We start from the raw sequence: 17,428 nt of genomic DNA, 5'->3' as shown, positions 1-17,428 counted from the left end.
GTGATAAAGAAGCCTTCTGCCTTGAGCAATATTTATTTATCATTACTCAAAAAAATGTTTCTAATTTAATTTATAATTTTTATTTCTCCTGTTATAAAATACTGTTTGCAGTATAAATATTTATAGTGAGCATTGGTCAGGTGGTAAACTCAAGTGACGACAGTTGTGACTTGCACACAATGGTTTCGTTTTACAAGGGGATTTCGAATTTGTCATGTAATATGCCACCAGAGGTATGAAAGTCTTCTATGAATAAACGATCTGGACTCTGATAAACTGACTGTGGACCCCTGTTTTAAAAGGGATTAATACAGGACTGGCTGTTACCAAGTACTCTACTGTGTTGAGATATCAGTAGGCATTACCAGTATTTGTGGATATCTCAAGATACCTTACTTGCACACACACACACACACACACACATATACACTATATATATATATATATATATATATATATAAATTTTTATATGGGGGGAGAGAGGGAATGGGGACTAGTATTAAATGGATATGGAGGCACTTATGAGGAAGTGGCTTCAAACTGCTTTTGGTATTACACAGGCATTTGGTGACAGAAGGGAACATCACAGACCCAAGAGAGCTGAGGAGAGGGTACATTGCTTCTTGCCTTTTCTCTCCGCTGTCATGATTCTTGCTTACTCCATTAAGCAAGCATTCAAGCATTTTTTTTTTTTTTTTTTTTTTTTTTAAATCTAACTCTGGGCATAGGCCTCACAGGCTGTTCCCAAGGCCCAGTAGTCCTTCTACATACCATACACCTCCACTTGTCACCACATAGGCACTAACACCCACCATCCATATTGAATACCTGTTCCTGCTAGGGCTGTTGCATACAGGACTGGTGTAATGGTATCAGAAGTATTTTTACAATATGTCAGCAGGTCTTCTGGTAGATCAGTAAAGTCTGTTTTAATGAAATTTAAATCTTTAAGCTGTTCCCTGCCACAGCTGGGATTCAAACCTGGGTCCATTAGGACTACAGGCCACCTGTCTAGTGATTCGGCCACCGTCTTCACTGGTACTCAACTCCACATGTTTGTGAAGGCACTGATGTCAGTCTTATTTGTGGATGCTATGCATACCACCATGTGTGGCCTTGTTCTGTTTGATGTAGGAAGGGAGATATTACTCCCTTGGGCAGGGTCTGTTGAATCATTTGCCTAAATATTCAACAGTTACAAATGAAAATTATGTTACTGGAATCTCCAGAAGTACTGCCCTGATAGCTTTATATACTATACCAGGTCAAATGAAGGCTGCCTGTACTTAATTTTTCTCTGCAGAGAAAATTTACCAGCTGAGGCAGCACCTACTTATTAAGTGCAGCCTGATCACATAATGCTGGTATACTACCATGTTCAAATGTTTGTTTGTCAAGCCATTGCCACTTCCAGTCTGCTATCATTCTCTGCCTGTTTTTTGCAGCATTTTGGAGCCTTTGTCAAGTCTGTTCTCTTGTGATACAAACTGCCATTTTCTATGAATCATACCTTCCACTAGGGTGAGATTCCATTTTGGTCTAATTAGTGTTTTCTTTGGGTCAGCTTGCTTGGTATTCAGGTTGCTGCTTCGTGTTGCTTTTCTCTTCTGTTGCAGCTTCTGGGAGCTCCTTTCAATTTGTGCTCTTTCTGTTTTCATAGTGTGCGTGTGTGTGCACTTATTCATGCATCTGCATTTCCTTCCAAGTTTTTTCAAGTGATTCACTTTTAGACCTCTGCCTTGGAGTTCTTCACCCTTCACTGAAACCTGTGACTTGGAAACTGTGTCTGGCAAGTATGTTGCCCCTAATGGAAAGCATGGTGCTACTGAGGGACACTGAGGGCAAACCTAAAAGGGTAAGTTTTTTTAAATTTTAGGTTTTGTGGACAAGGGCACCTTCCTTAACCCCACTGAACCCATAATATATTGACCTCACTATATGGTTCATCATTATGCAATAGGTTTTCACTTGACACATCCCTATTGTATATCAAGACCTGACCATATTTGGTTATATGGTTACCACCCAGCATTGTCTATGGCTTCCTGGCTTACGGGAAACCATTTAGCTTGTCAATCAGTTCCGGTTAGCATGTACAGGAGCATTAGCAAGTGAATAACTTCAGCCTTATGAAACATTTTTGTCTAAAAATGCAATCCATATGTAATAGCTGGGCATAATTACCAACAGAATTTCATCCTAAAGAATGAAAATGTCATCAAAGGTAATTAAAACAGTCTTTTTTACCACTACTATTTTTTATTCAAAATAGGCACATTCTGAGGAGTTTTACCTGTCCATTAGTTTAAGCCCTGCAAGATGTGTGCCACTGCTTGCTTTTTCCTCTGGTCCTTGTTGGGCATTCGTTTTGCTTTCTTCATCTGTAATACGTTAACCCTTTGAGATTTTTGGCCCTCCACCGATTGTGTCTGTGCCAGATTCAACCAGGCGCACATAGAGCGCGCTGTAGCGTACCGATATTTGTACTTAATCGGCCATTATACATTAACTTTTTATGGCAGACTAATGAATGTGGTACCATTTTAAAGCTGAATAAATGCTGTTTATCGCAGTATGGTTGAAAAAAGTAAATATGATAGCTAAAAGGCCAATAGGACGAGTAGAAGTTAGCTGAAAAGGAAAAATCGAACCCTTCCATAGAAAAACATTTGTAAAAAAAAAAAAAAAAAAAAAAAAAAAAAAAAAAAAAATCATTAGTCATGTGAGATTTGATAGCACCATGTCAATCTACAGTATATAAATTCCCTTTCTATTGATATATAGGTTATGGCAATTCATGTTAGTTTTCACAGAAAAAAGTGAAAGCTCTTGCTGTCACGCTGGCAAATATCCATGCTGGTAATACCGATATTATTCATGGTAAAAACTTATTTATTAAGCATATCTATCTGATGTACTCATCACTGTAAAAACAAATAATTGGAACAGGATAAACAGGATAGTGTATGTGGAACAAGGCCAGATAGGAGATGGAAAAAAAAAAAAAAAAAAATAGTTTCGTATGACTCGGTCAAGTCATCAGAATCTCAACAGTTGGATTTATGATGACGTGAAATCGTGTCATCGGAATCTCAAAGAGTTAAGTGTTATAACAAAAGTATAATAAAAGCTAGTGATTTTAACATGGATACTGTATAACACTAACAAAAAACAACTGTCTCCATGTACCACACTTCACTAGACAGTATAAGATGCATCCATTCTGGCCAGGATGGAGGAGTGAAGTTATAACATTCTCACAATGTTCCAAAATTATGGTGGTGTGCTGGAAACTACCCAGCAGCCTGTCATCTGACAGGCCTGGTCTAATTCCTCGGAGCTAATAGCTTAAGATATTCATGTTATGAACAATGATGTTGAAGCAGAATACTTGGTTACTAAAGTAGTGGAATCAGACTCTAGGAAACTGGCTGAAAATTGACAGCTAAATTCAACTGATGTTTTGACCATTTCTGCATTAAACAGTTCTGAATCTCATTCTCCAGACCACACTCTGTAAACAAACAGGCTGCCACACACTACCACTTTTCTTGCTCATACATGAGGATTAGTCCATGGATATGACATGATTATTGTGGAACAGTGAAGCTAACTTCTGATATTCAACTGAGCATAAGTAATACCAATATTCTGATCATCTGTTCACTGGCCCACTAACCACTCTGTTTATATCTCCATTAACCACTTTTCTCTCATGATATATATCATCATCATCAAACATATATATATATATATATATATATCCATCCATCATCTAATCCTACGTTGGCCCAAGAGAAGCGTAGGAGCCCGGGGCTAAGAAAGTTGGCCCTGGTATTTAAGACGAGTGAAATATATATATATATATATATATATATATATATATATATATTCTTGCTATCTCCAGACAGTTTTATCAAGAGCAATTTTCCAAACTGATGAGGTTAGAGACAGCCTTCATTAACTCCACTACTGTACATGAGGTCACATTTAAAGCTGATATCCTTCAGTGGTGGCTTAATTACTGTACAATGTAAGAGACATCACTGGACTCAAGAGAATAAAACTGTAATACACTTCACTACAAGTATACCTTATATAATGATTACTAACCAATACAAGTTCTATACTAACCTTCTTGAATTCCTTGGTCTCCAACATCATCTTTCCTGAGAAATCTGCTTTTCCAGTCTTCAACTTCTTGCCTGGCATTTTCTGTTTTATTGCTTTACTCTTAGACTGAAAAGAAACAAGGTTCAACACAATAACATGAACTCAATATTACAGTAATTATATATGGTATCAGGATCAGTTTTCAATGAAGGGATTATTCCCTCGCGCTAGACCTAGACAGATCATACAGCCTTGCTAGGGTTGCAGGAGAGCGCTACCCCTCCCAGCAAAGGCAGTTACCCGGACAGGGTGCGAACTCTCGATCTTGTGATCTCAAATCCAGCACTCTACCACTTAGCCATCCAGCTCCCTGTAGTTATCAATAAGAATATGACACAAAGGAACTCATGTTCCAGCACTTACCCCTTCACTAGTATGACAGCATTGTAGTTTATTGCTGCTTACCATGTGATTTTACTAGGTTTAGGATAGCCCCCTAGTAAATGAGGTTAATGAAGGTTATATTTAACCCATTAAAAAAAAAAAAAAATCTAAGCTGCATACAATCATCTGCTGATCATCATCATCATCATCATCATCTGGACCTCCTTTCCCACCCTAATGCAGGGTGAGGAGTAGCAATGTCCAGACAGCCCAAATTTGCCCAATCCAATGGGCCATCCTTCCATTCACTTGTCATTCAAGCCCCCGGAATCCGGGCTTTATTGGATACGCCAAAAACATTCACCATGTTCTGTAGCTTCACATAATTGTATCCGATAGAGTCAATCCAGATGCTGCCATGTTAAAAAGGGATGCCAAAATCCCTGATCATGCACTTCAACTCACAACAATCATCCAGCCAGCTAGATCTCCAGTCAGTTTCCTAGCCTCACCAACTTCCAAACCCCTCTTCCTCACACATTCATCCACCATATCTCTCCATCTTCTCCTTGGCCTACCTCGCCTCCTCCCTCCTTCGAATTCGCTCAGATATACCTTTTTCACCACTCTATTGTTATCCATTCTCTACACAAGACCATACCATCTCAGTACACTCACTTCGATTCTGGTGTCCACCGATTTCCTCACTTAACATCTTTCAACAATCACATTATTTCGTATCCTATCCATCCTCTGTATTCCACATACATTCCTCAGCAGTCCCATCTCCACTGCTCTTACTCTTGATTTTTCATTTTCATGCCACACCATAGTCTCACATATGTTAAAGTTGGCACTAATACTCCTTCATGTAAGCCTTGTGCAGCTGCAACACTCAAGCCTTTGTATCTTATCAAGGCCTCCATTGCACCAGCTACTTTTTCTTCCTTGTGTCACTCTACTTTCAACTTCTTTTGCACATTTTCCTCTCTTTTCTATCACTGTACCCAGGTATTTGAATTCTCTCACCAATTCCAGTCTCTCTCCATTCACTGTTACATCGCACTGGGAGTCACCTTCTCTCTCAATAATCATCACTTTACTCTTTTCTACATTTACTTTCAAGGAACGACGCTTACAGACATCAGCAAAACTCTGCACTAGCCTAAATATAAGACTGAAGGTGAAATATCTTTGAACAGTCCTGCATTCATAACTTGCACATACTAAATATATTATTATTAAAATGCAACGTAATTTTTACTCACAATACCGTAACTTATGGGTCAACTGCCACAGCACAAAGCTACTAATCTGATTGAAGAGAGAAGTTAGTTCATATTATAATGATAATGGTAACGGCCAATCTGGGCACAAGGGGCTCAAGACGAGGCTACTGTAGTTCAGATCATATATGGCTAGGAGACCAAACTACCTTCCCGGCAAAATATCTACAAGACAGTTACCACTCAAAGGTTCAACCATTGCATGTATGGTATTCTTCACCTTCCACTAAAGTGCTGTATCACTAGATCACCAGGCTTTTAAACATTATGCATCATACTTATCATTATCATCATCATGACCTTTTTCCCCACCTAACGAGGGGAACAGGTAGGATCCTGAAGCAAAGAAAGATGACATGAAGGAGGAAGAAATGTCATCACATCCAGTACCATGCAGTCATTCACACATCCACCAAACTCCCAGAATCCTGGCTCCAACTCACTTGTCAAACTATCTGCACATTGTTTTTGCAGTTCTCCTTATAGATGCACTTCACATACGCACGGCAGATAAGGCTTTCCATCAGTTTCGTCAATAAAGGGTTGCCAACCCCGTATTACATGCTTTCCCATACTTATAATAATTACTTGCCAGTTTTATACTGACCTTAGTTTCCAGCATCTTGCTTGAGAAATCTCTTTTTCCAGTCTTCATTTTCTTATCCTTGCCAACTTTTCCTACCACTGAGGACTTAAAGGTTGATGCAGATTTGCCAGGTACTTTCTCTTTTACTACTTTAGGTTTTGGCTGAAAAGAAACAAGTCTGAATAATGTGTGTAGTCCGCTTAACTCATTCAGTATGAGGTACAGTATATCATGATCAGATATTAGGATCATTACCTGTCAGTGACATTTGCAGACACAAAAAGACTATGTTCCAGCACTTACTTTCTTTGAGTAGCGCTTCACTCTTATATCTCGCTTCATAAATTTCTTATTGTCCAACTGCAATGCAATTTCTATTGCATCTGCATGCTGAAATGTACAAAAATAATCTACATAAGTAGGTGTTATATACTGAGTGTAATTATATATTTCTTATTAAATCAAATGCATTTGGGTGAACACAGACCTGAGAACTAAGATCACAATGGAAAAAAATAAGTATCACAGAAGTTTCTAATGCATGAAACAAAATGCTCATCAAATCTGAATGACAGATATGGTACCAAGAGAATTCAGACTTGTTTCAGTTATGAAAGAAAGAGTGGGCCCTGAAGCCCCAGTTCTTATGTTAATATTTTTCATAATTTTTTAATGTAGTACACTGGATGGCAAATGCATAACATGCATGTGGAAACCTAGTGGTCTAGTGGGTTGAGGTGCTTCAACCAGATGTGGCTGATAAAGGTTTAAATTAAAGGGATGGTTGGTGTTTGTTGCTCACATACTGCCAATCAGGGACCAGCAACTGGTCACTGAATGGCCTAGGCGTAGGCTCATATGCTCCTGATGGGTCTTTAATAAATGGTTGGATGATGGATGGATAGAATGTAGGTTACTAAATTTTTTTTTGTCTTCAGTGCCATTCCCTTTTCGGTGTGGTATTTATCATCATTAATAAGTGGGGGGACCCATCATCCACTCACTCAATGTAGTGTTACCTTATGGTCTCTACACTGAGTGACAAGCCAAATGATTTCCTGTACCTAGGAAACCATTTACTACACTGGGTGGTAACCATGTAACTGGGGTTTTTGGCTGGGTTAAGTGTCCCCCAGATTCTCTTATCTAAAATCACTAAATCATGGCAGACGTTTTAGAGCCTTAGAGGGCCCAATACCTGTCCAGGGACCCAACCAAATGGGCAGATTTGCATGGCCATGTGGAATGTGAGAGATGTGAATAAGAAAAGCAAGAGAGTGGATGTAGTGAATATGTTCAAGAGTGTGAGATATGCTGTGATGGCACTGTGTGAAACAAAGATGCAAGGGTGTGACGTGGAGGAGTAGGAAAGCGTAAAATGTGTAAGGTTGGGCATGAATGGGCGAGGAAGATGCAAGGAAGGAGTTGCTGTGTTGATGAATGAAGAATGGCAAAGTGGAAAGAGACTCTACAAATGCATCAGCTCAAAAGGTAAGTATAAGTTAAAGTTTGAGAAGGTGAAAGTGGCAGTGATTATAGTGTATGCACTGTAAGATGACAGGTGCGAGACGGAGAAAGACAGGTTTTGGGAAGAGCTGGATGAAGTAGTAGGAGAAATGTCCAAGGGTTATAAAGTGTTTGTAATGGGCGACATGAATGGAAGAGCAGGCACTGGTCCTGTGAATGACATAATGGTTAATAATGAAGTACCACATGGGAATGATAATGGGATGTGACTGAAGGACAAGCATCAGGAAAGGAGGTTGTGCATTTGTAATTCTTATTTTAAACACAAAGATGCACATAAATATGTAGGTATAGAGGGAATGGAGATCATGTTGAAAGGAGCCTGATTGAATTATGTGCTCACAGAGAAATCAATGCTGGGAAGTGTTACTGATATGAGGGCAATGAGAGGATGATGTGGAGGTTTGTCAGATCATATGATTGTGATGTGCAAGATAAAGCTGAGAGGAGTGAGATGAACCATGAGAGACAAGAGCAGTCAGGAAGAGAACTGAAAGTTGAGAAGATGAGGATCAAAGAAATGGCAGATGAATACAGAGCCAAGGTAGGGGAGGAGTTAGAATCAGTGAATTGGAATGAAATGAATCTGGACAGCTTGTGGAATGCATATAAGGACTGCTTAGTTAGAAATGCTAAAGCGGTGTGTGGTGTGGCAAGAGTAACAACAAAGAAGAAAGGTACGGCATGGTGGGATGAAGAGGTTTAGGGAGCAGTGGAGGAAAACAGGAAGAAATGGCTAGAGTGGTTACAGAACAGAGGTCCAAGTAAATAAGAAAGGAATACATTGAGAGCAAGAAGCATGTAAAGAGACTAGTGAAGAGGAAAAAGGCAGAGGTAAATGATGATCTAGGAAGAAAAATGAATGAAAATTACTGTGAAAATAGGAAGTTAGTGCTGCTTTGGGTGTCTGCCCTTTCCTCTCTTTCTTCCTTCCTCTTCTGTCTTTCTTTCCTTTATTCTTTCCCCTTCCTTCAGCCAACAGGTGACTCTACACTGAGTGACAAGCCAAATGGTTTCCTGTACACCAGGATACCATTTACTATGCAGGGTGGTAACCATAAAGCCAAATTATGACATTTGGTGGTTTAGTGGGTAATTAAGGTGCTCCAATTGGATTGAGCCTGTGTAGGTTTATATCCAAGGGATGGTTGGGGTTTACTGCTCACATGATACCACTCAGGCATGAGTGAGGCTGGTCACTCTCATCTTAAATGTTAGGACCGACTTGCCTATCCCCGGGCTCCTAAACTCCTCATGGGTTAACACAGGATTGGATGATGGATGAACAGATGGATCAGTAGCTACATAATATGTGATGTTTCAATAAATATTCATCCACCCATCCATATATACCTGTATATTATGATTTGTTTAGCATTTTTCGGTTTATTGTGTTTATGGTAGTATCTACTTATTTTTGTACTTGGGTGGTGGAGGTTGTGAGAAAAGGAAGGCGAGATATTATATTTTTTGACCTAAATGAAATCAAGGTCATGCCTTGAGTGTACTGGCTGAACAGTGAGGACTGAAATGCGAGATGACCTGTGATTCACACCTCGCAAGAGATGATTAGGGGGGAAAGGAAGGGAGGCCTTTCCACCTACCAAAACATCACGTGAACACAGCAAATGTTGGTGTAACGTTAGTGCAAGGCAAAAAATATTTGAAATGATCCAAATCGGTACAACAAACCTAAGCAAACAGGTAAAGATCCCACCCCCTCAAAAAAAAAAAAAAAAAAAACAAAGGATTTTTCTCATTTTCATGTCTTTTTTTGTTTATGCCCGTATTTATTTATAATAGTAAACAGGGTGGTTGTGTGTGTTTTGCAGGAGAGGAGAAAGATGATATTTTCTGTCTGGATCAAGATAACGGGTGTAACTGTGTGTGGTCAGGCATGGCCATGAGCAAAAAAATCATACATCCACTCGTTACGGCAGCAGGCGTGAACTGACAGATGGGATGAGGGGATGTAGTTATGGTCAGTCTCAAGATGTCCCAGATGTTCATTCACAGTTCATTTCACAGTTTTCAGATGTTCATTTCACAGTTTTCTACAAGTTGCACTGCATCGAATGAGCCAAACCAGTGCAACAAACCTTAACAAATGGTAAGGATACAAAAAAAAAAAAGAAAAAAAAAAAAAAAAAAATGTATTTTTCTCTTATTTTCATGTCTTTTTTGTTTATGCCTGTTTTTATTTATAATCACAAACAGGGTGGTTTTGTGTGTTTCACATGGGTGGAAAAAGATTATATTTTCATCTGGGTCTAGATAATGGGTGTAGCTGTGCATGTTTGGGCATGGCCACAGGCGAAAAAAATGAAAAATCCACTCATCACAGCAGCAGATGCTTAACTGACTGATGAGGTGTGTTGGAGTGTAGTGTCAGTCAGTCTCAAGACATCCCAGACATTCGTTCACTTCCCCAAGATTTTCTCAATTTTCTACAAGTCTCATCGCACTGCTGAGATTAGAAAAGTATGTTAAATTCTTATACTGTATATATATGAGGTATGTTCAGAAAGTATCCACTCTTAGGCTCTAATAAGGTAAATAGCTAATCTGTTGAGCTAGGACACTGGTCCTCCCCAAGTAAGCCTGACACACATAGCCCAGTGCTCTTTCCACTGCCTGAAATGTTTTTCAAAATAGGTTTTTGGTACCTCCTGCAAGTGCTTCATCACATTTGTCGTGATCTCTCGGAAGAATATAGCTCAAGACATGTTGGAGTGTGCAAATCACAATCCAGACTTTCTGAAGACTGTTATCACTGGAGATGAGACTTGGGCATATGGGTATGACCCAGAAACCAAAGCACAGTTGTCCCAGTGGATGCATGCAGGATCGCCTTAGCCAAAAAAGCACGACAGGTCCGCGGCAAGGTGAAATGCACTCACATGTTGTCAGTTTTTTTTTTACTACCAAGGTGTTGTGCATCACAAATATGCACCAGAAGGTCAGACTGTCAATAAACATTACTACCTCAAAGTTATCTGTCGTCTTTGCGAATCAGTTTGGCGGAAGAGATCAGACCTTTGGAAAGCGGCAAGTTGGAAGCTGCAACATGACTATGCTCCTGCCCATTCCTCTCAACTGATTCAGGAAATTTTGGCTAAGTACAACATCCTGCAGGACTGGCAGGCTCCCACCTCACCAGACATGGCTCCGTGGTTATTCCCCGAGCTCAAAACTCTACTGAAGGGCTCCTGATCTGAGATGAGACAAAATCATGACGTGTGACGAAGCACCTGCAGGTGATACTGAAAACAAACTGAAAAATGTTTCAGGCAGTGGAAAGAACAATAGGCTATGTGTGTCAAGTCAAAAGGGGCCTACTTTGAGGAGGGGATTAGTGTCCTAGTTCAACAGGTCAGCTACTTATACTTTTAGGGCCTAAGGTCGGATACTTTTAGAACAGACTTTGTATTTAAGGAAAAATGACACTGTTCATCTTAACAGTCATTCTCAGGCTGGATGTGTTAACTGATCTAGACAGCTTCAGGCCTCTACACCTCACAATGGCTATTATGGAATTGGCAGTTAGTTTTTCTACCTATGCAAAGCTTGGTTTTCCATGCCCTATGACAGTAAATTGTGATTTTCAAACAAAAAAGCAATCCAAAATTGAACAAGTAAAGACTAAATCAGGTATACAGAATACTGTACCTTGAAATTAATGTAGCCAAAGCCCTTGCCAATACCAGTTATTCTATCCCTAACGATTCGGACACTTTCTATGTCACCACATTCAGCAAAATGAGATCGAAGTTCTTCATCTTCTGCCTCTGTGGGAAAATGCAAGAATACAATTAGTAGAGTCTGCTTATACATGAATTTCTACTGAACTAAATTTTTATAATGCAATTACTGTATTATACAAACATGCATTATTATAGGGATAATTTGGGGATGCAGTACAACTGTCTCCAACTACTAAGATTTCTCTCATATCATCATACTTACCTTTATTACCTTATCTGCAGCAAAGTGGGCAAGGGGTAAGGTACTTAGTCCACATATTTTAGGCATGAGTAAGCACTCACCAACCACTGAGTGGCACTATGCAAGCAGTAAACCTCAACAAACCCCTAGATGTAAACCCTTATAGGTGACATCCACATGGTGTACCTTGACCCACTCAACCATGACATCCAGATGGTGCACCTTAACCCACTCACCCACCACTGACCAAAAAAAAGGGGGGGGGGGGGGGACTTTTGTCACATGCATCTCCAAATATACAATGCTTCCGTCATCTACTGGGGGCGGCACAGTGGTAGAACGTCGGACTCAGGACCAAGGGGTCGTGACTTCAAGCCATGCCTGGTAGCTGCCACGCCGGGAGGGGTGGCGCCCTCCTGTCGCCAAGAAGGGCTATATGATCTAATAAGGTCTAGCTCGGGGGAACATTTCCCTCTTCCTCCATCTATTACAACATCCTGCCAACTTCCATATCTCACTTTCTCCCACTTATAAGGAATATGACCTGTACAACTAGCAGAGGAAGAAAATGATACTGGTAGAAGAGGATCAGTGAGGTGGCAGAGAAGGTCAAAATGCCATCACTGACTGCAACTACAGGTAAGTTCTTAAGTATGATTAGGGATATAAGGAAGCAAGCACTCATCCACATAACACAACAGAAGAATTAACAAAGTTCAATCATCCAGTGCAATCCTTGCAGGCTTCTAGCAATCTCCAGTATAAAACCAGGCAGAAGAAACTTGAACTTCTCCTCTGTATGCATGCAATTTGGTCAGCCAACCTCCTCAACATCCACTTCTTTCTCAGCTTCTCCAAACACCTCCAAAGGCCTTAGCTTTCTACTTTTACAGCACAAACTTCCCCAAAGGCTTTACCTTTATCTCAACACTATATGGGGATCAATCATGACAGCAGTTTCATGGGGTGCCCATGAGACCTGCTCCACCTCCTGTGACCAACTATGGAGCACTCTGGTTCAGCCTACTTGGCATGTTAGCAAATCAAACATTTTGCTCTTATATAATGATCATTCTGTGTTCAGTATTTTTCTCAGGGTACTCAAATTATCTCCTACGTATAACCTGTATATGAGGTAGGGTTTGCAAGATGAAAAGTTGGGTGGATGTAGACTGAAAATCACAAAACAGTAGGGTCCTGCCACCTCTGATCCAAGCAGTTTTCTAAAAAGTTTAGCTTGGGCAACTTTTGCACGAAGATCTGATTGTACTGAACTCAAACAATGATAGCCTAGAAATTACTTTTGACCGCTGTTATATAAAGGTGATAAATTCCTACAGCTCTGGTCAACATAAAACTAAGCAGCATAAACATTAGTAATGCAAGACATACTGAAAACTTACCAAATGGAAGATTGCCCAAGAAGACTGAATGCTTTGCAGAGTGGTTGGGAGTTGCTGTTACTCTATCCACACGAAGGTGGTTTCCATCCAGCTCAGTTCCATTGGCCTCCAGAGCTTGAGTCACCATTTCATTCTCAGTAAAGGTAACATATGCAATCATTGATGTTCGTTTTCCATGGAAATTACGCCTGTAGGAATGACAATACAGTATACTAACAATAACATTACAGTATTTATGAACATTACATGCCCTGCAGTACATAAAAACACTACTACAGTGGTAATACTCATTCTCTGCAATACTGTAAAGAAAAATCTTAGGACAATCATTCTTAAATGGTTATGGTACAATACTTTAAAAAGTTAGGAAGAGGTACATCAATCTGAAGCAAGTTTTACATGGTCCCTGTACAAACTAGTGCATAGGAAGCATGCTCCAACTTCTCAGGAAAAGTATCAATTAGAGGCAAACCCCAATTTATGCTACCCCTAGATGCGATACCCTAGAATAGTGATGGGGGTAGAAATACCACCTTACCTCGTCTACTGTAGGCCTCCCTCCGGTTTTGCAATGGGTTTTTATTTTTTTTCCCAATTTTGATCATACTTTAGACCTAAATTCTGTGTTTAGGTTGATTTATAAAATGTTTTGAGACTTAGAATAATGTGTTTTAGTCTTAGATGGAGTGAACATTGTCATTTGGGGTACGGATTCTTGCCCATCGGGCGAGGTACAAAACAATGTGGACAACTAGGCAACTCAGCAAAGAATATTTCGTGTCTGACCATTGAACTGTCATCTGACCTATCATGAAATACATGATAATAATTCTAAATAAATATTAATAATTATGAAGGGCTTAGAGAATAAATATTTCATGCATTGATGAAAACTGTGACATTGATAAATCATGTGTTCATATTCGGGCTGTTCAAAGAAAAATGCTCTGAAAAGACAAAGGAATTTCTAAATAAATGTTGGAAAATAAGAGAGAAGAAAATAAAGGAGCTTAGCAACCAGAAGAGTAACAAAAATGACATAAAGAGGGGCCGTTGAAAGGGCTATCCTGATCACATAATCGATCAATAAATCATGTGTTTACATTCGGGTTGTTCATGGGGAAATGCTTTCCCAGTACTCACTTAATAATAGCTGCTTTTTTGCTGATTTTAGGCTCTGGCACAGCAGCTCCTCTCAGCCTCACACTCTTCACCTGGAAATGTGGCATGTTGAGTTTCAGCATCTCAAAATTCTTATCAAAAGTCATGGGATTAATATAAAACATTTCTTAGGGAGTAACTGTGGAACTGTCCAGAAATACAGATGAAGAAATAAGTCAAGAGGGTTGATGAAATAATGGGAAAGTTGATACTGTACAATTGGTATAACTGCTTAAGAGATGATCTACCCCTTTACTGGTACAGTCACATTTGCAGATTATTATCATTGCCAATGAAATTGTTGGCTGGTCTAGTTCCAACAGTTTTAATATCAATATTAAAAATACATAAAAGGGCGGACCTAAATGCAGAAGGAAGGATACACCCCCCAAAAACGATACCTATAAACTACCAGAGTACAAAAGAACTATTATAAAGATGGTAAGAACATAGTAGTATGCTCAAGGAAAGATAATTTGAAGCAGCAGACCTATTATAGTAGGCCTGGGCTTCTATGCTCCTCATGGGGCAATGTAGGACTGGATGATGAATGAATGAATAATAATAATAATAATACAGCGAATGCTCACATAACACACGAATATTGTACCCGGAAGGTCCCGTTTTATGAGATTTCTGTGTTATAGGGCCATACATTCACATGTTAAAGGGTTTCGTGGTACCTAGGCCAGACTCAAGTTCACCTGTTGGGGCAATTTTATTTATTTATTTACTTTTTTCAGGACAATTACCCACATAATGAAGACTTCATTACTGACAAACACTGGAGGATTCCTCACCTTGAGTGGATGAGGTTGTGGGCTTGCTGGGGGGAGGTGGGGTGGGGTTCCATGGAGAGAAAAAAAAAAAAAAAAAAGCAAGCATGCTACCTGAGCGCAAGGAGAGGGTAGGTTCAACTGAGGCAGGAATGCTCTGTGGACCGTGATGACACCCCAAAGAGACATGTGATAGCCATACGTCATAGGCTGATGCAACCCGTACTACCTTTTACGAATCTCCATGCTTATTAGTCTACCCATGCTAAGCTACCCACACATATTCACTGCAGGCGATCCCATTTCTACTCCTCAAACTCTTGACTTTTCACATTTATGCCACACCAAAATATTACATCCAAACATCAGCGTGGTCACCAACACCTTAAACCTCTTGCTGCCATCAACTTAGTCCTCTGTTTCATAGTCAAGGCCCTCACAGCAATTGCTATCTCTCTGCCTTGAGCCACTATACTCTTCACCTCCTTAGCATATTCTTCTCTTTCTCCCATTGCTGCACTGCCACATTTAAACTCCAACCACAACTAGTCTTTTCATTCACCAGATCATAGTCTTTCCATTCACCAGAACATCAAACTAAGCATCAACTTCATAACAACTGTCACATCTGACAAGCACTTGTAGTATCATACTAAAGATTATGATAAAAGCATGACAAACACTGAAGGATCAACCTGCAATACTGTACAGAACTAAGACAATATGGTACCTTGCCATACTGACTGAAGAAGCGAGAGAGGGCCTTTGATGTAGTATTAATGCTAACATTCCCAACAAACACTGTCTTTTCATTATTCTTCATTTTATCAAGTAACTTTCCAGCCCTCTTGTCATTTCCAATGTCTGTTTCACTTGAGTGTGTCACTTCCACTTGCATGTCATTCATATCTGCATGTTCACCAGTATCTGTGGTGACAGCAAACTTCTTTTTCCCATACATAACAGATTTTGCATCAATTTTTGTCCTGACAAGAATATTTTGCATTTCAATTCCACTGGTATTCTTTACAGCTCCTCCTCCTCTATCAATGGCACGATGTTTCTTCTTATTCTCATTCTTCTTCATGGTCTTTGTATCAAGCCTGCTGAAAAAAGAAAAGGTAATTACACTGATTATTAAATCATCATCATCATCATCTGGACCTCCTTTCCCACCCAAAGGCAGGGTAAGGACTGACTATTACAACAACTGGGATAAGTTCCCAACTGGACTAGATATATACCGGTAAATACAACTGGACAATACTCAAACATGACACAGAACAAGTACAGTGCTTAAAACACATACCTTCCATTTACTTCACACTTGCATAATGACCTATGCTTTTTTGGTCTGTCACCCCTTGTTAATAAATTAAAAATACAGTATATGAATAAACTAGCATCTGGTAAGGCTCAAAGAAAATGACTTGGCTTCATTGACTCCATTACACAAAAGAAAGTACTGCTGGTTAAATATAACAGTTTCACAAATAGCTAACACTTTTTCAGAACTTTGAAACCAAAAAGGTTTAAACAAAATTTGGGGCCCTAGGAAGTGTTTCTGCAAATTTTCATCAAAATCAGTTCACGCATCAGGGAGGAATAGCCGGACAAATCATTATACAGACAGTGGCTAATTAGTACTGTACTGTACAGTATATAGATATCAACATAAACACTTGAAACAATGCAACAGCAACAGCAGAGGTACCAAATAAAATTTCAAACATCTCACTAAATTTATTAATTTTCTTGGTTTGGAGCCAACTCACAGATATTTACTGTAGATAACCATCATGATCCCAATATTCACACTAGGTAGCTGACGGTCAACGCAACATGGACGAAGACTACAGCTCTGCACACCATCCATCCATCATCCAATTGTATTGCCTTATGCCCAGGATTTTATTTAGTCAAAACATTTAAGGTGAGGGTTAACAGCTACAAAACTTCGAGTAGCAGGTAAACAACAAATACCGACCAGCTCTTGAACTTAGACTTTTGTGGTTCATGTTCAGCTGGAGCATCTTAACTACTACAAAACCATGTCCTCAAGTAACAGCAGGCTTGGTGTTTGGGGATGATTATGCATGTCTGCCAGCATCATCATTAATGCATGTAAAATAAGTATGTTCATACCCGTAACCTCACACGCCAGACCAAAGATCAACCCACACTCCACAGACTCTTCTCCATCTTCCGCAATACCGCAGCATCCAAGCAAGGCGTTGCTGTGTGACA

The 17,428-nt window shown here is 39.7% G+C and overlaps 1 protein-coding gene across 1 annotated transcript; it reads right to left on the bottom strand.

Moving 5' to 3' along the window:
• Positions 1 to 2,244: 2,244 nt before the first annotated feature.
• Positions 2,245 to 16,278, bottom strand: LOC145393745 (uncharacterized). Its single transcript, XM_080267790.1, has 8 exons — positions 15,912 to 16,278; positions 14,388 to 14,458; positions 13,245 to 13,432; positions 11,566 to 11,684; positions 6,673 to 6,759; positions 6,391 to 6,531; positions 4,135 to 4,239; positions 2,245 to 2,381 (listed from the first exon to the last, which is right to left on the bottom strand). Exons 1-8 carry the CDS (start codon positions 16,266 to 16,268, stop codon positions 2,301 to 2,303), a joined length of 1,149 nt encoding a protein of 382 aa, XP_080123916.1. The 5' UTR covers positions 16,269 to 16,278; the 3' UTR covers positions 2,245 to 2,300.
• Between the last annotated feature and the right edge of the window lie 1,150 nt (positions 16,279 to 17,428).

The sequence above is a fragment of the Coenobita brevimanus genome, chromosome 25 (genome assembly GCF_032717465.1).
Source record: "Coenobita brevimanus isolate Jiangsu-jjx chromosome 25, ASM3271746v2, whole genome shotgun sequence".
Lineage (NCBI taxonomy): Eukaryota > Metazoa > Arthropoda > Malacostraca > Decapoda > Coenobitidae > Coenobita > Coenobita brevimanus.
Note: the sequence above shows the minus strand (reverse complement) of the source record. Positions and strands in the feature narration are given on the sequence as shown.

What these genes read in the sequence shown, in the direction of transcription:
- LOC145393745 (XM_080267790.1), bottom strand. Translation starts at nt 16,268, where the DNA reads ATGAAGAAGAATGAGAATAAGAAGAAACATCGTGCCATTGATAGAGGA. An exon ending in TTGGCTACATTAATTTCAAG is followed by an intron (nt 6,760 to 11,565) that starts GTACAGTATTCT and finishes TGTACATTTCAG; the next exon opens with CATGCAGATGCAATAGAAAT. An exon ending in AGACCAAGGAATTCAAGAAG is followed by an intron (nt 2,382 to 4,134) that starts GTTAGTATAGAA and finishes AACGTATTACAG; the next exon opens with ATGAAGAAAGCAAAACGAAT.